Raw genomic sequence first — 25,865 nt, forward strand, 5'->3', positions numbered from 1 at the left:
TCCTCTGTGAGCTGATCATTGTTTACAGCCGACTGCATCCGAAGATCTCAGGCAAAGAGTGGAGTTGAGAGACAACATCTGTGACCCGATTGTTATCTGCACTCATATGCAGATGTCTTATTAAAAAGATCAACACAAATCTCAACAGTCTTTAAATGATAGCTGATGGGTTTGAGGACGGCATTCTGACCGTGCTTATTGATCCTTTGTTTTAGTGCAGACTGCTGAAAACATACAGCCTGCTCAAACATGATTGGCCAAACCGAAACCAGAACGCCTCCGTCACCAAAAATAATCCAAAAAAGATTTAGCAAAAACTTGGAAAGATGATGCTGGATTAGTTTTTTGTCCACCTGCTCTGAAGTCATAAACTCAGAAGAGAAAACACTTTGTGTCAGACTCTGAAAATGCTTTATAATATTTATTTTTTCACTTGTGTAGCCCCCTCACTCTAAGACGGGAAGTGTCTCCAACTTTAAAGTCAGTATTTATGTTACTTATGAGCTAATAAGTAAGTAAGTCCTCTGCACTTGTAGGCTACTACTTGTGCTGTGATATAACGGTTTATTGTGTGGGATCAGTCAGATTAACCTTGTATTTTTTTCACCTTAAATTCTACCAATTTTTAAACAATTCCAGTATCATGTTGTTCAGGTTGTACCTGATGGCTTGAATCCAGTCAGCTGAACCACCTGTTGGAATTGAAAAGACAGACAAGACTTAGTTGAACTTAAACATGAGCATGACGTGTGACAACAGTGCAGCGATCATACATGAACACTACGTACTTGATTTCCTGATGTTGGTCTTAAAGAGAACGTCACAAAGCTCTCCTTTCTGAAGCTCTCTGAAAGACAAAAACAGACACTTTGTTTCTCTTTCGGGACCAAAACGAGTTCATTTAAGGCGGACATTCAGGACAAAGACGTACAAGCAACACACACGTTTTGAAAAATACTCAGAGAAACAAAAAAGCAAACATTATGATTGAGAACTTTATGAGAACTCTCAGTAAACACTTTTTGTGTTCCCTGTATCCTCTACTATAACCCTGAGATAACAAATAAAATGGAGTCAGTGAAGACAAACATTAAACCTCAGTGAGTTCTAGTCGTCCCCTCCAACAGGACAAATCTTACAATACATACAATACAATTGATAAAACCATGGAGGGCTGCTGTTAGTGAAGTTATTGCAGTCTGCAAACAAACAAATGTGTTTGAGCAGCATCATGGGGAAAAAATGAAGTCAAACTCGTACTGAAAAAAACACCCAGATCACAAGTAATGAAGACATGGAGCATTAAGAAACAATAACCACAGCATAAAACAACTGTCAGCCTCTCTGTACACACTGACTGACAGTCGGTTTCTTGTTAGCTAGCCTTAGTTAGCTGCTCCTGGAAAGTTGTAACATCATCTTCTATAACATCATCATAGCCAATGCCACGTCATCTTCCTTTTGTTGTTTGCAAAGTTCGTCTAGAAGGCGTAAAAAAACAGGTCGATTGAAAAGCATCATGTATCAAGTTAGCAGTGATCGGCTGGTCTGTCTGCTATCAATCAATCTATCAGACTTTATTTGTATAGCACTTTCATGCATCTGAAAGTGCAGCACAAAGTGCTTTACACAGACAGAAATAAATACAAACAAACTAAAAATAATCAGCATCCACACCCCCAGGTCATAGCACAAGGATAAATAGAAACACGAGAGCTCAATAAAAACAGGAACTGACGAGTAAGCAGAAAATGGAGAACATAAATAACACAATAAAACATTAGACGCATGGACACAAAATCACTGAACTTAACGTCCCTGCCGTGCTAGTGTTGTTTCTGCCTTTTGGAGAAAATTGGACAAAAGAGGAGTTTTTCACGGCCTGAAACTACTGGCGGGGGGGGGTTCAGACGAAGCGATTAACTGCACGCTACCTTTGTTTACATCTTCCAAGGCAAGAGAGATGAGAATAGATCTGTCAATAGATGTAGGAGCTGAATACATCAACAAGACAAAAATAAGAAGACACCAACAAGATATTAAAAAAGTGTCACACCCATCCCATGTAGCTATGTAGTGTTATGTTAATCTGCTATGTGTAGTAGTACTATGGAAGGGGCCCTGGCTACAGTTTCAAATGTAATGGTGCTATTACCTGTATTTGTTTAAGGAAGTATAATAAAGATATATGCTTCCTATTAGGTTTTTATCTTGTGTCTTAATTTGACATACCCTTTTCAACAGTTCACAAAACATGAATTACCTCTGATGAAATATGACACAAAGAGTATACTTTAAATGCAATAACACTAAATGTATTTATGTATCAGTCCAGGTACAGAAAACAATAGAAAAATAACCTCATGAATTTATAACGTAAAGCTGTGTGGTCCTGGATAACACAGTACATGTATGAGCGCCTATCAGAGTAAACACTGAATGAATGGCCACAGCACAGACAGTGTTTGTTACCAGTGTTGTGTAGTTAGGTCTGTGGCCATAAAAACCTGTTTATCCGTTTTATCCAATTATCAGTGAGTTTTCTTGCCAGATTAGCTCGTGGCGAGCAGAGAAAATAGAACAGACACGGAAATCATTGCGACAGATTGCGAGCCGACGCGCCCGGGTGCTCTCTTTGCGAACAGACCAATCGGTTAACATGGTCGCCGAAAGGCAGCGGGCAGTGCTTTGGGGCACTTTGCGGTGCGTCCGCCTCCTGTGTGTCCCCAGCGTCAGACGTTAGTAGAAGGCTCCAAACCACATAGTTAGAATTCTTTGGATCACCTCAAATGGTCCTGGCAATGCTGTCCATACGATCAACCCAGCCGGACCCCGCCCGCAAAAATTTTTTCCTCGGATCATCTACACGAATCTCATAGGTGACCTATTCTGATCTCAAAACGATGCAAAGGAGTTTGCATTCCTGGTTCTAGTTCTAATTATTGCTATGGCAAATGCTCAGAGAACTTGTTGCATGCATGTTAGGGGTTATCCGGCTAACGTGGTGCAATAGCCCCGTCTGAACTGAAGTTTCTGGAAAGCAGGTGACTGACGGACATTGTGTAAAAACCAACGGTAACAGTCTCTGCATTTCCTATGAACTTTTTGGGGGGTGGATCTCCCCCAGAACTAATTGGTGGCACGCAAGACTGTTTTCAAAGAAGCTTTCCCAACCCTGGTTCTACTTTGATAAATGATGACAAAACATGTTTGTCTGTTTGGCGCCTAAAGATCCACGAATCTTTACAAATCTTCTCACACACAGTCACACACAGAACACAAACATCAGCCCCACATTAGCTTACCGTTTTTGATGACCAGTGATGTGGAGGTGGAGCTGGGGGGGCCAGAGGTCTCACTGGTTTCAGGACTGGAGGGGGTTGGAGCGCAGCGGCCCCATGAGGTAATGGGGGCTCTCTGGGAGGGAAGGAAGCTGGTGGGCTGGGAACAGTTCTGAAAAAAACATTAATGAGCCAATCAGAAGTGCTGCAAAGTGATGATTTAATCATAAAGTATAATATGTATGCCTACTACACTGCTGAAGAACTGCCCACACAGAAGCAGAGTCTAACTTACAGTAAATTAACTTTTATAAAGAGGGAATGTCATTTGTGTTCTGTACTGATGCATTTGATCACTGCTATGTACTTCTTACTCTCTCACCGTGAAAGATAAGGCCTTCCTCTTTTCTTTGATCCTCTTTATGGCATTCCTCACCTAAATGAGAAGCAGAGTTTACACCCACAGCCTCACATATCGTACAAAGATACATTCTGAGCTTCTGCCACAGTGTCAACAGGCAGCAGCATCGGCAATGGCCAGAATGCTTCCTTACCTCACTGTTGTAAACAGCATACACTAAGAAGATATACAGGCCCTGTGGAGAGGAGAGAGACGCATTAGGAAGCTCCTGTGAAAGGATGCAAGTGGAGCAGAATAAACTCCATTTATATAGCTTTTACTGACAATATGGAGTTTAGTACTCCACTCTGTCATCTCTGTCAAACTCGTCTTTTCTCTCAACAAAGAGAGAATTATGTAGAGCAAAAATACCTCCTCATGCTCAAAGTCTGTGAGCTTTTCTACTCCCTTTTGGCACGAGCTTCAGTTGGGTTCAGAAGGGTGTGGCTGAACCGAAACCAAATAGGACCTCTCTATGCCCCAGGCGTACTGATACTGGATTCTTCAAGAGAGAAAATAGTACCAAAAAAGGCGCAGTATATGAAATCCTAGGATGATCCTAGGATTTTTGCTTTCATTACCCTGGCATCTCGCCGGAACTACTTATTCTATGTTTGGAACCGGCCAGAACTCCGACCACGGGACTACTAGCAGTATTTCACAAAACTTGGTGTCCTAAAATCTGAACTATCCCTTTAAGATCAGTTCCACTCGAAGGCTGTGTGAAAGACTTAAAGAGATAGATTTGTCCAATTACTAATTAATGCAAAATGTGTAACCTGTAGGGTAGGCTATGTACATTAAAAGCTTTCACAAGCAAAGAAAAAGTCAGCTCACAGAAATAACCTGAATAGATCTGCAAATACAAAAACAAATTCCAGAAACATCTACAACATTTAAACTGACGCATGTGAAGAACATCTTCTTTTGATCTTCTTTAAAAACATTTGTGGACCGAGTGCTACACTTTAATAGTTGTGTTTTACAGGCATTTATTAAGGCATGTTCGGATAGCACAAGATGATGATGTCATTTCCACAGTAGGAGGAAGCAGTCTTTCTGGGACCTAAACACACGGTACTTCACCCTCACTTCCTGGGTCTCACATTTGCCTGATGTGTGTTCCTGAAGGCTCACATTGGTTCGTCTCGTCAAACAGTAATCTAAAAATGTGTTTATGAACTTAATCCTTACTAAAAGAGGAGTTGCTGATTGGGTAGAAGGGAAGATAATCTGATTGGCTCTTGCTGCTGTTGTCCAGAACCCTCAGTTTACCCTCAGACGACAGAGATCACAGGACTTCAGGCCTGACTGAGTCTGCTGTTGTAAAGCAGATCTATGCAGCTCTGTTTATATGCACACTCTGATAACTGCAGTGATGTGAGTGAGGTGGAGCCTAAGTAGACACTGTGTTCCGATTACATTAGGGCTATTATGCTTCTAATCAGAGTCAGTATAATCACAGTCAGATATGTGGATTATTATTTAGGGACAAGTAAATCTAACCAAGACTCCATCTGAGCTTTATTGTTGTGTTATTTATAAATTCACTTCCTGTGCTTCATGTGCCACCATAGTGGCTGTTGGTTGAGTGTTGTGTCTTTCTCTGGGAAAACAACTTTTTTCACTTCTCCACTCTCAAGTGATTGCATTCAATGTAGTGATTTAGGTAACTTGTTCACTTATTTGAAGAAAGATGGTAAATGGACTGTACTTTTCTAGTGTTCCGACCACTCAAAGCGCTTTTACACTACATGTCACATTCACCCTTTGACACTCACATTCACACACTGATGGCGAAGGCCTAAGTGCCAATCTCCAATCAGGAACTTTTGACATTCATCCCCGATGGCTTTGAACTTCACGAGCAATCCCCGGTTCAGTGTTTTGCCCAAGGACGCTTTGACACTTGACTGTAGCAGTCAGGGATCGAACCCCCGACCTTCTGATTGAGAGACGACCGACTCATTGAACCACAGCTGTCCAAGACTCTGCTCTATAGTACTGAAACATCATAAAACAGTCCTATTATGGACTCCATAAGGTCAAAAGTAAAATCCATAGAAGTGGATTTAGCAACCATGACGTCACTCACTGGTTCGCGGACAACTGTTACTACTCTTGAGTTTGAGATTTTGGTCACCGCCATTATTATAGCTAGAAGACTTAGTTACCAACTAGCCATAGCTTGGTTAGGGAAGTGCAACCATAATTCACAGTAACTGTGATACAATGTACTTACTAAAAACACAGCTAACTTCTCAGAGCGTCTTTAAACAACCACTGAACAAGACATTTATCAGGTCGCTGTGGTAACAACTTGTAAATCACAAGTAGCCCCGCCCCAAAGTATACCCTCCTTATTTGTCAAATTGTACCCTGAATATGACAATATTTTAAAAAATGAACACACTGGACTGAAAAAAACTTGAAACTAGTGACTGAGACCATAAAACAGTAGAGCCGCCCCCTGCTGGTCATTACAAGGAATGTACTTTAAAGGCTGTTGTGCTCTGGCCTTGCTTTTCAGACCCAGAGTCTTTGTTCACTACTCATCAATCAATCAATCAATATTTATATAGTGCCAAATCATAAGTTAGCTCAAGACACTTTACAAAAAGAGCAGGTCTAGACCAAACTCTTTTTTTATATTATTCAGAGAGAGGCCCAACATGAAGCACCATGAGTAGCACTTAGCAACATTTGGCACAGTGGCAGAAAAACTTAGATTGGGACAGAGGGAGAAGCAGGATAGTGACAGACAACAAGAGCAACAACAACAACAACAACAACAACAGATAATACAGACTTATGGTTACAATGCCAATAATAATGGTACAAAAGTGTAAACTTAGCAAGAACAGCATAGTCATGATGAAAGGCTGATAATAATAATTGTAAGAGTGTAAGTCAACAGGTCTTAGTACTTATGAACAGTCTATGGAATAATGTCATTATTAAGTGATTGTTAACAGCCAATGAAAGAAATATAGCAGCCATAATGTAGTGTGAATACGAACCTGCACTACAACAATACTAAAAGCCTGAGTCATGGTTTTATATCTGACAGTATGTACAAAAAATCAGAACTACTACCTCTACAGAAATGTAATGGGCAGAAGAACATTTGCATTGCTGCTGGATGTCAGCATTCAGCATTACTAGCTCATACTCTGCTGCCTTGGCCCTCAGACTCTCTCTATCTTAATGCACCTCCAAAGACTGTTGAAGCAGCCAAGTAAAAGTAGGCAAAAAGAAGAAGGGCTGGCCCAGCATCCTCCTCCTACCCACATGATGATGAACTCCTACTGTAGTGTTATCTGCCCACAGCTGGACATTGGCAGTAAATCTAAATTAACTAGCAGCTCTCTGGGGTCACCCACGGGCCAGCTCATTTTGATTAATTAAACACTGAGGACGAGCACAGAGGGGTGGATGGGATAAGAAAAGACAACGAGAGGAAGGAGAAAGACGTACAGAATGGACGGAAGGTGTAAGAGAACACAGACAGTGTATGGAGAGAGTGTCTGAGAGAGGAAGTAACTCCTGTGTTATCAGGGGAGGAGAGCTGGAGGTAGATGTGGTATGACCTGTCGTTCAAAGGCCTGGCCGCCTTCTCCCCCACACACACAGACACACACACACACACACACACACACACACACACACACACACACACCGCACACACAGACACACAGACACACACACACACACACACACACACACACACACACACACACAGGTGCATGAATAGACAGCTAAAGATAGGTGTTAGTTTATAAGGCTCTTTAAGTCCTCATAAGATGCTTATTTTGGGCAAAATAAGACATATAAATGTAAAAAACAGAAATGTTCACATTATTATTTTGAGATAAGAACACATTTGTAAAGATTCTACATAGAAATGTAGAATCTGTTGGCAGGGACGTGGATTTTAGGGAAGGCAAGTGTTCTGGTTTCTGTTTGTAGTACACTAGTAGTCCGAGTTATACTGACCAATCAAGTATCAGCAGGCTGTGGCGTATGCAGGACAAACTGAATGTGGAGAGCAAAAGCAGGCGGAATGTAATCCGCTGTAATGACATCCCGGCTCCTATAATCAGCTGACAATGATTTAGCGTCTTATTAATCTCTATAAACAGACATCTGCAGCAAGTTCAGCTAACAGTCTACTCCAGATCACAAATTCACTTGAGATAAATTCCCTGACGCTGCGCCACGAAAGCTGTTCAGGGTTTAGATTTCCCATCTTCCTCGAATGCATCAGAATGATCCGACCTCCGTTCAACAAACGAGCATTTGAAAAGTATTTTTCTTCTCCTCTTTACGACAGACCTCAAAAAGCCTCATTCTGACTTTTTACATTTACAGGTTTCTTTTAGTGTAAACAATGCAGCGCACAGAAAAGGATCGGTTTATTGCTAACCGCTGGCTACACGCCAGGCTGTATCGTCTCAGACTAAAGCCGATGGGATCGGCTGCTTTAGAATGAGTAGAGAAGCTTAATGAGTTTCTTACAATAGTTTATCATAGCATTAATACATATGTATAGCAGGTTATAATCTTTGCATTTTCTACTTTTAAGGGGCTTTTGGGGCATTTTGCCTTCAGTAGTGAAAGCTGATGAAAGAAAGTCCCAGGCTGCAATCTCAAGGAGGTCTAAGTGCAAACATAGTGTCATCATCCATTTGTAGACTGTAACCCATTGCTTCTCCATTTGATGTCTATATTCACGGTAAAGGGCAAAGAATCTCTGTTAGAGTAAAAGTGTGGCTTATACAGGCACAAATGAGTCTATGAGACTAGTCTGCTGTCGAAGGATCAGAAGGGTTGGAGCGCCACACCCGGCACTGCATGCAGGTGCTCTGATACCTCCTAAATGCTTACCTCCCCCACAGGATCCAAAACCAACAAAACAGTTCAGCACTGTCTCTGGTCCAGTATGAAAGAGTGCCACAAGTCCTGTGTCATAAGCTTAGCCTTCCTCTGACTGCAAGGTGTCTCAGAGATGAGGTACGGAGCACTTTGCTGATGGGTAAGGGGAATTCAGTCTTTCAGTACACTGGCTGAATGAGCACCAGTGAGAGCAGAACTTAGGACCAATCAAGTATGGTAGTCAAGGAAAAAGTATATATATATATATATACACATATAAGCAAGAGTGTTTGTCTTTGCAAAGGTGCTAACAGACTTGGCTACTTGTGTGCAGAAATTAGTTCAATACAAGCAGGGTCTTGAAGAGCCCTGCCAAGCTTGGAGAAGACTGCAACAGGTCTGCCTGACGGGAGAGTCCCAGGTTAACGGATGTGAATGCCCGATATGTAAGAAGCTCCTCTGAAGCTTTTATTTGGCAGGATTCATGAAAGATACCCAAAGCTACTGGAAGCTGAACTACATCCCTGTGACTAGCATCATCATCCAGTCCAGAAGACAGCCCTCTGACAAAGAACACACAATGAAAGGGCTGTGCTTAACTAACATATAAAGGTTTTTATTTAACTCAGGACTTTAAAAACCATACAGTCCTGTTTTTATCGATTGAGACGCATCTCTAAAGTCAATTTAATTTAGTGTGTTGTTAAAATGGAAAAAGTAATTTACCTGTTTCATCTGTCTGGACTCATTACGGTTGTAACGTTTTAAATTCTGCACTAAATTAAAAAGCATGAAATCATTGTAATATTTCCAAAATGCAGCTGCTCGGCTTTTAACTAAATTAATGAAGGAAGATAAAAATGAAATGTTCACTCTCAAGTCTCAAATTGATGCCTTATTGTTCATCGTGCAAATTGTTTTACCTGCAGCTGACTTGTCAACAGAGGTCTCCTCATTTGGAAAATGCTACTGAGGTAGGGGTCAAAAGGCCTTCTTGTTGCAACTACTGGGATCACCTTGTGGTCACTTCCACAGTGGGTTCACTTTTGAAACCAAGAGGCTGTATACACTTGTATTATACAGGCTATGGCGGAGCTGCATATTAAGGTGATAATTGTCTGTAGGTTCATTACTAAAAAGTAGGGCTGTCAATCGATTATATTATTTAATCGCGATTAATCGCATGGATGTCCATAGTGAACTTGTGATTAATCGCAAATTAATCGCACATTTTTACCTGTTGTAAATGTACCTTAAAGATATATTTTTTATATTTTTTATTCCTCTTATCAACAAGGGAATGGACAAATATGCTTCCTTTATGCAAATGTATGTTTATTATTACTGCAAAACAATGACAAATACTGTCCAGAATATTCTACCGAATAACCTCAAAGGTACTGCATGCTCAAAAAGTATGCTGAAAGCATCACATGGCAATCATTGCATATATCAATGATTTGTGTGAGAAGCACATCACATGTAGACTTACTCAGTCTGGATTAGCCTCTTTCTAGATGCTTATTTCTTACTTCCACAGTTTAATTGTGCTCTCGTCTTCACCTTCATTCACGTTTTAATTCATAAACTACTTTAATCTGATCTCTTTGCTTTGCTTCAGTCCCCCAACACACCTGCAGCTCTGCTCTCTGCAGCTTCTGGTCCCGCCCCTTATTCCTGTCTGTCTCTCTGTCTGCTGTGTTGACTGTCTTCATCAGCAGTCTGTTTACTTGAGTCACAAAAGTTACATATTTTCTCTCGCAATTCAGTTCTCACAGCACGTGAGCCGCGTGTGCACGAGGGACGTTACTAATGACGTAAACCATCGATCGTTACCGAATGACATCTGCACCTTTTATAAGCTTTATAAACAGCAACAGTTATGGCATTTACCTTAGGGACATACGGATATACACAGTGGGAGTGTTTACATTGCGTTACAGAACTGCATATGATTGTGTGCGACAGAGAGCGTCCTGATGTCCTGTGACTCCTGTCACTGTTTCAGTGCTCTTCCTCAACAAGGAGAGCGGGCGAACGACCGTTCATTTGGAGCGCTATTAGTTATTAACAGCCCTATTGACAGCCCTACTAAAAAGTAAAACATATATATATATATATATATACATTATAGATAGAGAGAGTGTATATACAGGTATGTGTGTATATATATATGTAGATAGTATGTCTTTGTTTACCTGGAATGCATTGAGAGCAATGAAGACATAAGCCACCACCACAGACAGATGGACCAGCACTCCACACAGCCAGGTAAGACCCAACACTGGCAGAAGGATGAGAACTGGACGAGTCACAGCCCTGCAAAAATACACAAAACACACAAACAAGAATTACAGATACATATGGCAGGAAAAGCACCTGCAAATGAGGTCTGACAGACCTGTGAAACTGTAAACTTTCCACTGTGTTGTGGTGCCTTTTGTTTCCTCAGTACTACTATATAGCTTTTCTTTGTCGACTGTTTTTGAAAACACAGTATAGAGCCAGCAGAGTGGAGTTTTCAAGGTATTTCGATGACATTTTCTTCTCAAATATTTCCTCCTTGAATCCTCATCCAACATCTCTGCACAGCTATAGATTTTACCGCCTACCACAGTCATCCTTCCGTTCCTTTGCAATCATGCTTTCAATGATACTGTGCTTATACGGCCAATAACCATTTCATGGGGCAAGGCGGAAAAGGTTGCCTTTGTTCAAACCACCATTGTTGTCAGACTGCTGCACCTGGGTAGAGAGATTGAGTTTTCAGACTGCGCTGTGTCTGCAAGGACAAAGCCAGCACCCACATCCCTCTCTTCCCTTTTATATTCGAATGTCGATTTCCCTCTAATCTCCTGAATTCACATAGCACTCTAGAGCTGGCACAGACATCTACTTTTAGCCTGTTTGTGAGGGAATGATGAGAGCCAGCAAGGCGGGGGAATCGAGTTCTAGCAAAACCATCAGGCTGAAACAAATGTGTGAAAATAAAATCTGCTGCTTGTTGGGTTGAAGGACATTTTAGCTGATTATGAAAAGAGATCCAAGTCTCTTCTCAGCCGTTAGAATTATTCGTAATACCAATTATAGTGAACTGACTGAGAAAAATGTCCCTGATGATCACAAGATGGAAAACCATTTAGATGAGGTTATAATGTACATGTGTTGTCAGGGTGATTCCTTCCATTTATGGAGCGTTCTCCTAAATTAGATTTCAGTTCAGTTCTCATTGCCCATGTTGCTTTATTAACCTTATTGTCAGCAGTTCTCATTTGGATTAATTTGGTCAAAAGCACATCAGATAAAACTCCAAGGTTTGTGGATCGTCACATGCTCAATGACCCTTTAACCCTGTGAAAACAGTCCTCACGTGCAGATGGGGGGCTTGTTGTTTGCTTATTAATACTGTGTAAATACATATAAATAAATATCATTATAGCTACAGCACAACTTATTTGAATTACAAAGACTTTATGTTGACACAAATGATGAATATAAAGCATTTGAAAACACTCCTTGGATTGCATTTATTTTTTTAGATGAATAAAAAATTATTCTTTTTTTAATACATGGCATCATTTCAATACTTTGATTCATTAATGTGGTTTATTGGCCTACATAACATTTCAGCTCATGTTGTACAGAGAACAGGGATATGACCATTTGAATACTCATTCTATGTTTTACCAGACATGCTCCCCTGCATGTGACATGACATCACGTCGATAGTTAGCACCTATCATGTGTGGCTAAAAATGTTACTTGCATATGACACTATACTGTAGCAGAATTACTAGGAGTTTGTACTATTATCCTGTAGCCATAGCAACATAAACACTCTTAATACAAAAGGGAAAATATGTATGCTGCTCAACCTCTGACTGGCAATCATAAAGTATGTATGCAACGCTGAATCAGAGTGGCTGGAACAGGAAGAGGATAACTGTGGCAATATTCTTTATTTGCTTCTGTCAATAAATCCCACACACACCCAAACACACAATGAACGTATCCGTGTGTGTGTGTGTGTGTGTGTGTGTGTGTGTGTGTGTGTGTGTGTGTGTGTGTGTGTGTTCAAAGCCTGAAATATGTAACTGCCTACAAATATCTCGTCTCATCATGGCTTATGGAGGAATTGTGTTATGTCGAAACAGGAGTCCTTTTCTAAATCTAAATGACTTATAGCTGCAAATAGTTTACTACTTGCCCCAGCTGGCAGCCGTGAGACAGGCTTTAATGGCTGCAGTGTCCTCATCCTAAGGGGCAAAGGCAGCTGATCAAGCTTGTCAGCTAAAAGTTCTTGTTGTTGTCACTGGCAGGCTCGGGTTGTTAAGCAAAGTCTATCAACATTACAGAAAGGATCCTTACAGGTGTAGACCTCATTGTTAAGGCACGCTTTATTTTTTTATTTTTAGCAAGATACTGTCATGAGTTTCTAGTTTGGTTCCGGTTTTCTTGTATTTTGGTGTTCAGTTATTATTTCTTGTTTAACCATGTCACTTTGTCTCCCTGTCATGAGTTTTCATTGTTCAATTTTGTATTTAATATATTGTGTTCTTGTCTTGATTTAGTCTTGTTTAGTTATGTAATTTATTTGTGTTTTATTGTCTAGAGATTTTCTGCACGAGTTCTGCTATCACAGTCCTGAGTTTGGTTTTTAGTGTTTCCTGTTTTATTTTGTAGTTCTTGCCCTATGTATGTTTTGTCTTGTTTTACTTCCTGCCTTTGTGTGTTTTCCCGCCTGTTTGATTATGTGCCCTGCCCTGATTGTTTTCACCTGCTCCCTTGATTGTCTCACCTGTGTCTGATTAGCCTCACCTCCTAAGTTTATTTAGTCTTTGTGCTCCCTTGTCTCGTTGCCTGTTCATTGTGATCCATCGTACGTGAGTCTATGTCGTCCATCCTGTGTCGTCCTTCTCTGGAGTTTTGTCTATGTCCCTTACTCTGGATTATCTTCATGCCTCCCCTGATTTCCTAGTGTTCCTTGGATTACCCTGTTCCTGGTTTTGTTTGTAAGTTTTTTTGCTGTGTCTTTTGATTTTCCTTTTTGTCTTTTGTTTATTAAACATAAGCATCTAAGACCTTTTTTGTTTAAATCATAACCGTGACAGATACAGCCATTAAACTGCTACGTGATTTACCTCACAGAACCCGGAACCTCGATAAGTTAGTCTGTTTTTAAATGGTGTGTGGCTTTTGGTATTCTAAGATGCTAGCTTGAATCAAACACAATACAACAACACAAACATACTAACCAACTGAGAAAGACCGATATATTTGTGGCACAATGTCATAAATGTAGGACTTGCACTGCTAATAACAAATACAAAATAATAAGGAAGTAAATAGACAAACATATTTTACAGTGTACAATGTTAAAACAAAGTTAGACTGATGCGTTTTTGGTTAAAGGCTTTTTACAGGATCTGTTGACAATAGGGCTGTCAACGAATATTCTTAATTCGAATATATAACAGAATTGTAATAAACGGATATTCGAATATTAAAATCAATATTCGTTGTGACTCGTATGTCCTCACGCAACTCTTGGTTACGGAGCATCCTTGAATGCATCACAACGTCACTATGATACATTAATAATTAACTTTAGTCTCGCTGAAACGAGCTAAAACAACAACCGTGTGGCGTGCAGTAATGTCTGAAAATTTAAATCCCGGCCCGGCCAGACCGAGAGATTCTAACCCTTAGCATAACACAGGTTGTGTTGGTATGTCCTCTTGTGGACATATTGTGCAAAAACAGATATTCGAATAGTTCGAACATTTGTGGTTTTTTATGAAGGAATAATCGAACGTCATTTTTGGCCAATTTTGCCAGCACTAGTTGACAATAAGGAAATGTTGACCATTTAACTTAATTAGAAATAATAGAAGTTACAATATTTCTGTAAGCTGTGGTAAAATAACAAGGCTTTCCTTGTGCCAGTCAGACTTGTGTTGTCAAGACCCTCTAACAAAGCTGAAGGATGCAAATGTTGCAAAAAGACCGTCAAGCTGTCCTCAGTAATTAGGTTTGTTGAGACAATGGCAGAAAGTTTAGAGTTACCATCCTACCTTTCCTCTGATGTCTCATGTTTCAGACACTGATCATGTTATAAAGTGTCTGCAAGAACTGAACACTGCTAACCTGCTTGTACATCTCAAGATGTAGTGCTTGCACGCACGCACGCACGCACGCACGCAAGCACACCCACACCCACACACACACACACACAGATACGGTTGGGTTGGGGACCAGGTGTTGAGCTGATAAGCCCTTACAACTCCCACAGCAGACTCCCGAGCCTAAACTCCCAATCTCTCACACTGTCTCTATTGACTGTGGCTGGCTCGACCAAAAAGGAAACGTGTGTTAGGGAGAGAGAGGGAGAGAGAGTGTGTGTGTGTGTGTGTGTGTGTGTGTGTGTGAGGGAGAGAGGGAGAAAGAGAAACACAGGAAAACAGGACTTAGAAAAACAGTAGGAGAGAGGTGTAGAGAAGCCATTTTATCTCACCAGGTGAGGTCAAAGGTCTGCATCTTTGATGCTGAGCTTGGACTGAGCATCTTAGCACGACGACGAGCACTGGAAACGGTCACCATGACAACCCGACACAGCACAACCGCATTGACCTGCAGGCAGAGGACAATAGTGTCAACATGGCCTCCAGCAAACACGAGATGTACCTCTGCAGACCCACTTGGCCTCAAGCTCACATGTAGAGGAGGGAACGTTGCCCCGCCTCCTCAGGCTGCAGGAAGTTAGAAATATTCAGCTGATGTAAATTACTACACTTTTTGCTCCTCCAGGTCATTTGAGATATTTTGAAGTGCAATGCAGAATTTAATCTCCATCTGGAAGCTGCTGCATGTTTATTTAAAAATATGATATGAATAAAGTATGGATTATTTGAAACCAAGAATTATTACACTTGTCTTAAATGTCTCTTTACATGTGCCCCATGATGATCCCTACTAATATCTGCATTCAGTCGTTCATTCAGTATTATTTATTTTTATGCATTGTGAATCCTTCAGGCCTAACACGAATGTTAAGTGTATTTCTGTCGTCATAAAAAAAATTATCAAGCAACCTTTTTGAATTTCTGCAACTTGCATTGTGTACATCCATGTTTGGCTAGCTAGCCTGCTGCCCCTTCTATGTGGCCTTTTGCCTGAGATCGCCTGCATGCTCTTGCTCATTTTCGTGCTAGATGCAAACACAAAGGGGTCTCAGTAATGCCCCTAAAAAACATGAAACATGAACAGTTTATACTTTCATATAAAGTGGGAGAATACTGAGCTACAAAAATAATTGTAGTGACATGTTAGATATTACCCCTAAACCCTTTGAGTGTGTCTAATTGCAAAGTGTCATTTTTTTTCTGGGGAAGGACCCTCATGCTCCCCTCCAGAATTAGTGCTTGCATGACACTCCTGATCCAAAGTAAAGCACTACTAGTGGTCCCAAACTGTAGGGGACACTTTCCCTTATTTATGTTGTTCCTCCGTTTCAATTTTAAGAAACTAATTTAGTCAACACAAACTGAAACATACTCAGAACAATAAAACCGACAGAGAGAGAGAGAGAGAGAGAGAGAGAGAGAGAGAGAGAGAGAGAGAGAGAGAGAGAGAGAGAGAGAGAGAGCGTGATATTACATACCGCCAAGACAAATATAACAGGTCCCACGAAGGCCCAGATGGTGTCAGTCTTCACATTAAGCCAGCAGTGACCGTCTGCCTTGTACTCATCCACTGATACTGCCAGTGTTATACCAACTATTAGAACAGGTAGTCCTGGAAAACAAAAATGATATAATAATATTAAGTTTGGTCGTGCTGTGACATCAAAAGAAGCAGCATGTTTTAAGACATATTTATGGAACAATGACTGCAGCCTGTATATAACAGGCTATTTAGACTGTTCTGTTCTGTTTAGTCTGGAGGGGAACATGCAGCCCAGCGGCACGCTGAGCTGAGAGAGCGGAACACCTGAATATTATGGTGCTTACTGTTCTCAGACCATTATGCGACATAACACACAATCACAGATGGATTCGGGAACATGAACAGAAGCAGCTGCAGGTTGTTTATTACAAAAAAAAACTGGGTTAAGGTTGCAAAATCGTAAAACATCACATCATGTTTGTGTCAGACCCAGTGTCACAGCACTTTGTGAAGTAGTTACCAAAATATAATAAACAGGGTGATAAATATCCTACATGTATTCCCCCAGTTATTCACGTCGATCAGAGCAAATGACTCACTGTGCCTGCGACATGGAAGGCTCTTCATGTCAGTCAGCACAACTGCATTACACGGTGTTAGAATAAATGACATGCCTGGCTTTATCCCAGATAGCTCTGTCACTTGGTCACTGCTGTTTGTGTCCTGTTTGAAACCAGAAGGCATCAAGTTTAATTTTAGCCCCAAACATTTGTGTGAGTAAACCTGAGAGAAAAATGTCACAGTTTGGGTTTCAGATCAAAATCGACTTGGTTAGGTTGAGAAAAAAGATGGGTTTGGCTAAAATTCGGTCAACGTTTGGGTTACATTAAAAACTAAAGGAAAATTAAATATTTAGTTTTATTATATAATGTGACGTATGTATGATAAACCTGTTTGTTTGACATATCCAGCTCTCCCTTAACTACCAGTGGATTTTATCGTCACATAATTTGAACACATGTATGTGCCATTATCAGGAATAGTGATGTAAAGAGGTGGTTTAATTGTATGTATTCAGGTGCTTTAGCCTGGTGTTCTGTAACTATCAACAACGACTGGGCGTGTTACCATTGAGACTTTGTGATGACATCATAAAGAAATCCTGTTGCAAAAACATCCCATTAAAGAATCACATCCAGTTATCACACCCATATTCACACCAGTCCTATCATACCTGGCATTATTTACTGACATTCAGCAAACAGCACCTTAATAGTCCAGCACTCAGATTTAATTATCACCTTTAACTAATGGTGAAGTAAGTAAGTAAAGTGAATTTCCCTTTGGGGATAAATAAAGTTATTATTATTGTTAGAACTTAGATAATGACTGCAGCATGTAGGTCTGCAGTTTCTATGTAGGCTACATCTTAGATTGTTTCTGGCCAAGACACCTGCGTACACACTTGTGGATACGTATGTGGATAAAGGGGTCCCAGGCCACCTCTGTATGTGGCCTGAGTGATCGGATCTGAATGTGTCTTCCATCCTGGTAGAGTTCACACCACACATGGTGGTCTGAACAGGGGCTATGTAGCCCTGAAACTAACAAAATGGAGTACCAGGTTATCAGACATCAAAGAATATAAAAATACAACGTAATATATCAAGTTCATCTCCCACATAAAACAAATACCAAGGACAGCCTTCTTTCACCTTCACAACATAGCTAAAATCAGACACATCTTGTCCCCAAAACTAGTCCATGCATTCGTTACTTCCAGGCTGGATTATTGTAACTGGTTACTATCAGGCTGCCCTAATAAGTCACTAAAAACTCTGCAGCTGGTACAAAATGCTGCAGCACGTGTGCTGACAAGAACTAGGAAGAGAGATCACATCTCTCCTGTATTAGCCTCTCTGCACTGGCTTCCTGTAAAATCTAGAATAGAATTTAAAATCCTTCTTCTTACTTACAAAGCTCTTAATGGTCAGGCACCATCATATCTTAAAGAGCTCATAGTGCCATATTACCCCTCTAGAACATTGCGCTCCCAGGATGCAGGCCTGCTTGTGGTACCTAAAGTCTCTAAGAGTAGTGTTGGAGGTAGAGCCTTCAATTACCAGGCCCCCCTCCTCTGGAACAATCTACCAGTCAAGGTCCGGGAGGCAGACACCCTCTCTTCTTTTAAGAGTAGACTTAAAACTTTCCTCTTTGACAAAGCTTATAGCTAGGGCTGGCTCAGGCTTGGACTAGCCCATAGTTATGCTGCTATAGGTTTAGACTGCCGGGGGGATCTGACACACCGAGCTTCTCTCTCTCTCTCTCTATCTGTGTTTCTCTCTCTCTCTCCCTCTCTGTCTCTCTCTATCTCTATCTGTCATATTAATGCAGCTCATTAACTCTGTATCTTCTGGTCCCATTAACATTACTAACCACATATCTTCCCGGGAGTTCTTGTGCTCCCTTGTCTTGAAGGTTCCTGGGATCGTTGCTGCAGACCACCTGCTGCTGTGGACCTGCTCGACTGCAACAACTACTAACATCAGCCTTCCCCATAGTATCATTATTGTTGCTGCTAATGCTAATAGTAGACCTGTTGACTTTACCTCTGTTACAATTACTATTATCAGCCTGTCATCATTACTGGGCTTCTCTTACTAATTATTATTATCAGCCTATGGCAGATGGCTGTTCAACATGAGTCTGGTTCTGCTCGAGGTTTCTGCCTGTTAAAAGGAAGTTTTTCTGCCAATGTGCCGAATGTTGCTAAGTGCTACTCATGGTGATTCATGTTGGGCCTCTCTTTAAATAACATAACAAAGACGGTCTAGACCTGCTCTTTTTGTAAAGTGTCTTGAGATAACTTTGGTTATGATTTGGTTCTTTACAAATACAATTTGAATGACTGATTGAAGTTAATAAATAATGCATAAATCTTGTTTTGGTTCCCTTTTTTCATTAATTTAGTTTAAAAACCAGAGCCAAATGGTCCACTTTTAGGAGACAGTATTATTTTCACTTACATAATTAAATTGTATAACGTTTTAAGTCTTGTGTGTGTGTCTTTTATGATAATTAAATATGCCAGAAGAACAAGTCACTGCAGTCGGGTGAAGCCGCCTCCCTGTGCACTCCCACCCAGTGTCCCCACATGAACTCTCCGTCTCCCCCTATCATCTCTCTGATAGAAAGAAGGCAGGAAAACATCCAATTCCTCACAGCAGCTGAACCAGACACAAGTAAGTTCCACTCTCAGCGCACTTTACAAGTGAGAAACACACATTCACTGTAGATGTGAACACTTGGTGAGATTATAGCGATGTCCTTCAAGCACTTGAAGACAGAATGGTTTTATCCTCTTTGTTTTACATTCTACTAGAAAGTGTCTTCTGTGCTTGTTGTTGTTCGTCCAAATTGGACATAAAAGTGTGTTGCCAAAATTATAATTTAGGTTTTTCATCGAAACACAATGAGAGGCAAAGTAACCAAGTGTCTGATGTTAAGATGATAATATACTGTAGATGCTATGTAGGTCATCTGTAGCGTAAATACACAGCCGGCCTCATCACAGAACAAGAACTCCCTGACATGTAGATGCAGTATGATTACGATCAACACATTTTACATAAATGCAAATTTGCTTGAAGGTTAAAAGCAGCTTTAACACTTATCTAATGACTGTGTGTCTTTGAAACTGGGAGCATTGTTGGGATAGGGATAGGAACTGCTATCAATGTTGTCTTGGTGTAGGATCATGTTGTTCATGATGGTGGTGTCAAAGGTCACAGATGGAAATGTGCTTTTCTCCATTTTGTTCTCTTATTTTTGTTTACTACCTAGTAAGACACAATAACTAACGTACCTTACCTAATGTTCTGTTAATGGCAAATATTTTAATATACTGTTCGACAAAAGGGGAGAAAAGTTGTAAAAGTAAATGTTCATATTGAATAAACACCTCCGATCTGAGTAAACAGGTCAAAGTATAAGAGTTGGGGTCAGCTTTAGAGCGGAGCAAAACGTTCTTTTTGAGATTTTCACTTCTTAAATCCCCAAAGTGAGCAAAATAGCAAAAGAACAATAGGATGCAATGTTAATTTGCTGTGCTCATACACATGCTTAATCTTCCTCCATCACACCAAACCTTTACTGCTGCAGAGGTTGAAGAGCCATCAAGCTTAGAAAACGTGTCTTTGAAGGCTCACGCTATGGAGGTAAAACCTGGTGGTCACAGGTGGTCACCTACATGTATAACTTGGCAGAGAATAGGCAGAGAATAACTTTATGTGGCTAATGTCAGACCCTGAGGACCAACAAGCTAATGAGCACGCCTTTCTGGAGGTCACATTAACACAGCAGCATTAGAAATTCATTTCCTGATATCTGCTGCTGGACACGTTGTCATATACGGAATTAAATGTTGTTCATTTAGGACACATCATGATGAAACAAATGAATTAGAGACGTTTTGATACAAATCTACAGGTAACCAGGTAATAAAAAAAACTTCAACTCCACTGTAGACAGATGAGATCGTACCCCAGCCAATGATGTAGTAGAGCTTCATCCTGCGGTCCTCGCTGATGTTGACAGACACGACTTTGCTCCAGAGCAGCAGGCCCTCCACCAGCATCCAGGAGAAGGAGGCCATGAAGAAGAGATGGAGGAGAGCTGTCACAACGAAGCATGCTGCCTGCAGGATTAAATAAAATACAAAACATTATGTTTCTGTGCGGCAGTGTTCATTTTATCACACTGGTTAAAGCAGTTTTACTACATTGCATCAGAAGTGAAAGAAAAATATCGTCCTGAAAAAATCTGAAGATTTAATGACCATCTGGACACTGCATTGAAAAAATCTGAGATGTGGTTTGGCAGTCAGAGATCTGGAGCTGACACTAATATTTGTTGTGTGAAAGTGTGCCATAATGTTTGTACCTGATAAGGTATGGGTCACAAAAACATATGAGCAGAACATTTAAAGGAATCTTGGCCATCAGAATTTTGTATCCTCAAAGTCCGAGGGTGGCTTTAGCAGTATGTCCATTGAAACTGACTGTGTACATTAGTTATTTAAGCTCATTGCAGGATATTTTTCTAAAACCTTAAAAAGCACCTTTGGTGCATTAACATTGCAAAATAAACAATTGTGTTAATTATTAAATATCACTGTGTTAATCATTGTTATGCTTCCAAAAGTCATAAAAAGTGAAACGTTTGTCAGTGAGCTTTATTTTGAAAGTCCAAACTGGCGAGAGAGAACTTGGGAGAGAGAACGTGTTGCACTGTCAGTCAAAACAAAAAAGCAAACCACACCCACACAGTCCTGATGAGGCCGATGAACTGATTCTATGTGCTAAATCTTTATTTGAAATCATAACTACAGAGGATTTGTTTCCATTTTTTTCATTGTTTGGGGTTTAAAGTGAAAGTTCATTTCATTTATAAACATTATGCCTATGCCCTTAAGTAATCAACACAGAACCTATTGCTTTAAAGTTGCTGGTCTATATACAGAAGTTATGTTTGTCATTTGTGAACAGTGTGTGTGAATATTGTATAATAATCCTCCAGTCGGGTCATGTGAAGGCGCCGTGCTGTTTTCTATTGAGGCTGCTGTGGCCAGAGGAATTTCTTTGTCTACAAACACATTTAATGTGTTGAGAATATGTCAAAAATAAGGTTTTTTATTTCCCATAAATATTTCACCTGCACATACCACTTTAAATTACAAATTTGTCATATGTGGAGTCTCACCTCATTAGCAGACGCCCAGTCACTGCACATCAGCAGCAGTTCAGCGACGCCCAGAGCAACAATCAGGTTCTTATGGACGGTGGTACGGTCGGATTTAGGGACACTGCACATGCACATAAACACACACACACACAAATATTCATGCATGCAAACACCCACACTGTAAAATATCAGAGAGAAGATCTAACATTGGTTCTCAGGATTTTTGAAAACTGCTTCCCTCCGGTGCTGTTGACATATCTGCAGAGCACAATGTTCTGGTTTTTTCTCCATTTAGTGAAGTGAATCTGGCAGGGTTTTATGAAATGCTTTTCACCCTCTGCGCTTTGCAGAGTGCTCTCTGTGATGTTTGTGACTCACCCCACAGCGATGAAGAGGATGAAGGTGAAGAGGAGGCCACACAGAGACACTCCACAGCCGATGAACGTCAGCACCTGCAGAGCTTTTTCGTTCTCTGGGCTCCTCTGACACACACACACACACACACACACACACACACACACACACACACACACACACAGCTGTAAATAGCAGCACATAATGCAGATGAAAGCTGACATGAAATACACAGTGATAATTGGAGCGATGAATGTTACCTGGGCTTCATAAACCTGAAGTAGCAATGCAAAATTGGTGGTGTGGTTGCAGTAGCACACAGTGTGTCCATATTGTTTGGACACTACCTCACAGCCTCTGGTATTCCACCACCCACCCGCCTCCGGACTAGTCAGACACAAACGGCACATACTTACATTTCTACATACACGCAGGAATGTCGAGAATGAAAATATGCTCCTATCTAAAAGTTCTGCAGCATTTATGAGATATTTTTTTAATGAAACAGGTGAGATAACTGGTTTTACAGAGGAATCTGAGACCTTCAAATTGGCCACGCCTTTTATGTGTGTGGTCATTGGTTCTTACGTGAGATCAAAATCCCAGAAGGCACACACTGGATCATAAACAGTACCCGTGGGATTCTGTAAGAAACAAAGAATATACCATGAGTTTAATATTTAATCAGGAATAAATGGTGGGGGTGCTAATGGATTTTAAAGAGGGCAGTTTTGAGACATTTTGCTGACCTGCACTCTGTGCTGGAGCTGGAAGTGAACGGCTGTGCTAACCGGCTGGTCGTCTCCCAGCACTGTGGTGGATATGACAGAGGAGCCCAGGACGGTGCCCAAATACCTGGTTATGTATACAAATTTATAAAGTTAAATTAGCACGTCATTCTGTGTTTTGGCCCAAATTGGGGTATGTTTTGGGTATTACAGACTTATTGCAAACATTTTAACAGATTCACAACCAAGAAGGTACATGTTGTTTTCAAGTACAGAAAAGACAGAACCTCAAATCACCACCTTGGCAGATGTGAAAATCATTAATAACAGTTAGACAACCCCCCCCCAAAAAAATATATTCACATTCAAGGCCGGCTCAAGACATAGGGGAAATATGTGTGCTTGCTTCAGCCCCAAACATCTTGAATGTAACCCCGAATATAACCTTAAATTTCAGCCTCCAGCCAAAATGACACCTTTAATGCTAACCTTCCTCTCTGCTCTGCTCACATTCATCGTAACTGTGCTGCTCGCTCTCTCTCACTTTCTTTTAAATGAGATGGAAGGAGTAGCAGAAGAAGTAGTAACTTCTCAATAACTGTTGACTTATGATATGATGTTCTCTTCATCATGATAGTAGGTGCCATTGTTTTAATTAGCAGGCCCATACTGAAAATGGTGATAGGCCCTCCAAAAAGCCTCACAGGGTCGTCATATCCTAGCACATTGTTGTAGGCTGGATCTATATTCAAATATCAAATCAACTAATAAATAAATATATAAAAACTTGATGGCATTAGTGAGTATAATTTAGGTTTATGAAACTATATTTTTCTGATCGAGTTATGATGTAACAGTCTGGCAGTCAATCAGAGGGCTGACACAAAGAGACAGACTCTCCTTCACTCACACGAGGAGAACATGCAAACTCCACCCACTACATCTGAACTGGGATTCGAACCAGGAACAACAGCGATAACCACTGCGCCACCGCGCAGCCCCAATGGAGTGATGGAGTTGATTTTGACTGTGTTAAGGTGGATTAAACTCTAAGACATCAGTGGAGCCCTGTAACATGTTCTGCCTGATTATTGAAAACAACAAAAAGGGGGCTGAAGTGTCTTTTCAGTCTTTGTTTGGGCAGATGAAACCCTTTAACAGCATGAAAATATTCTTATTCAGTGGACACTGAGCTCACGTCAATTGCAAGCTGTACTGCAGCTACACTGTGACAGGCACTGGGACGCTAAGAAGCGTTTATTTCCAGCTCCTCTCGTGCTTGTATGTTACCTCTGGCTGCCGTCGGTGACGGTAGGAACCATGGTGATGTTCTCCTCAGGATTGAAAAGAGGCCGCAGAGAGCCGTACCACGTGTTAACCAGCGTGAGCTTGTGGAAGCCTGCACATTCAACACAACAGCAAGAAGAGGCTTTTTCAGCTTTAGCCAGACAAGACAGTCAAATGTAACACTAAGAGAAATGTAGTTCATTTAGGATCACTTATTGTTCAGATGAATAGTTGTTGCAAAACCCCACAATGCGCCTCCATCTGCACTTCACTGCAAGACCTTGGGAGTGAAAGTGGGTGAATGCATGCTACATTCACAAGTCTGCTATTTGTGCATTGCAAGACTTGGGTTAATAAAATGCGTCTTCTCTCTTTGCAAACACTCAGTGCTGTGATAAATAAGTCTGGATAAGTGATTGCAGTAAGATGATTGGTTCTGGCAGCATTTTCCTACCGTTGTTATGGAGATCCTGTATCTTTTGATGTGGGATTGAAATGCAATCTACGTTGGGGTGTTTCTCGGTCTCAGGCCCACAGAAGCTTGACCCTTTGGATCCTTCCTGCAGCTTTTGTTGCTGCACCTCCAGTTCTGAAAGCAGAAGAACGAGCACATTTACAGAGTTCCTGTTAAGTATAGGCTAATCTTTTCAGTCACACGTGTTGTACTGTTGTATCTTTATGTTGACTTTGATTCTGAAGGTTCATATTCACTGACAATTTGAACTGGATATCCTTATCAATTAAAACTTGTTAAAAACTAAGAACATGAAATTGATAAGATGAGATAAGTGATAATGATATTTTTATGTCATATCCATGAAATATGCTTCTCTGCTTCCCAACTGAGACTTTTTGATAACTGCTCTGTCACAACAGTAGTTGTTTGAATTTCAATCAACATTGATTAACCTGTGCTGGAACAGTGTTACCATGGCAACTTTAGCATATTTCTGCTGGATTGTCGGAAGGCGCTGCTTTATTTTATTTCAGGAATCTACTTGAGATGTTCGCCACATTGAGTACAAAGCGAGGCAAGAAAAAAATTTGGCTTCAGAAGTTCCAAGAGCAAATCTTCACAATACAAGAGGAAAGTGCAAGGTGTGGTGAGTCTCATGCCTTTATTTTCAAAGTTTTTCTCAAATTCTGGCCCACACATTTCTTAAAATAAGTCGATTTGGGCAACAAGTACAGACAATAAGACAATTATAATGCGCCAACAACTTTACCAGATTTCAACTTTATGTGGAAGTAAAAACTGACGGAGAGAGAACACCTGAAATGGACCACTGTCCATACACGGCTACGCACCTACTAGTCCTGTATCATTTGTTGTTCACAACAAACTGTTTTGTTAATAATTTCTTGGTTTACCTTTATTTTCTCTTTCAAGTTAGTTTGATTAACCTGTGGGTTCGTTTACAACTCTTCTGATCTTCTGACTGCTCGTGTGTCTCACTGATAATAGTGAACTTTTCTTGGAGCTAATGGCATCATTAACATAGTCATGATTTGATTTGGTGTCCTTTGCCTTTA

At 40.7% G+C, this 25,865-nt stretch overlaps 1 protein-coding gene across 1 annotated transcript in view; it reads right to left on the bottom strand.

Annotated features, from left to right (window-relative positions):
* Window positions 1–650: 650 nt before the first annotated feature.
* adgrd2 (adhesion G protein-coupled receptor D2) overlaps window positions 651–25,865 on the bottom strand; it is a 36,733-nt gene continuing 11,518 nt past the window's right edge. Inside the window, exons 9-24 of the mRNA XM_069683417.1 lie at window positions 24,787–24,921; window positions 24,336–24,444; window positions 23,067–23,172; window positions 22,906–22,961; window positions 22,578–22,704; window positions 22,342–22,445; window positions 21,982–22,084; window positions 20,764–20,917; window positions 16,217–16,350; window positions 15,071–15,186; window positions 10,755–10,875; window positions 3,836–3,877; window positions 3,664–3,717; window positions 3,306–3,453; window positions 789–847; window positions 651–692 (exon numbers count right to left, since the gene is read on the bottom strand). Coding sequence (XP_069539518.1) covers window positions 651–692; window positions 789–847; window positions 3,306–3,453; window positions 3,664–3,717; window positions 3,836–3,877; window positions 10,755–10,875; window positions 15,071–15,186; window positions 16,217–16,350; window positions 20,764–20,917; window positions 21,982–22,084; window positions 22,342–22,445; window positions 22,578–22,704; window positions 22,906–22,961; window positions 23,067–23,172; window positions 24,336–24,444; window positions 24,787–24,921 — 1,610 coding nt within the window. The remainder of the gene's footprint in view (window positions 693–788; window positions 848–3,305; window positions 3,454–3,663; window positions 3,718–3,835; window positions 3,878–10,754; window positions 10,876–15,070; window positions 15,187–16,216; window positions 16,351–20,763; window positions 20,918–21,981; window positions 22,085–22,341; window positions 22,446–22,577; window positions 22,705–22,905; window positions 22,962–23,066; window positions 23,173–24,335; window positions 24,445–24,786; window positions 24,922–25,865) is intronic.

This window comes from Semicossyphus pulcher, unplaced genomic scaffold, assembly GCF_022749685.1.
Source record: "Semicossyphus pulcher isolate SPU_LCO1_2020_fin unplaced genomic scaffold, fSemPul1.0.p SCAF_6, whole genome shotgun sequence".
Taxonomy (NCBI): domain Eukaryota; kingdom Metazoa; phylum Chordata; class Actinopteri; order Labriformes; family Labridae; genus Semicossyphus; species Semicossyphus pulcher.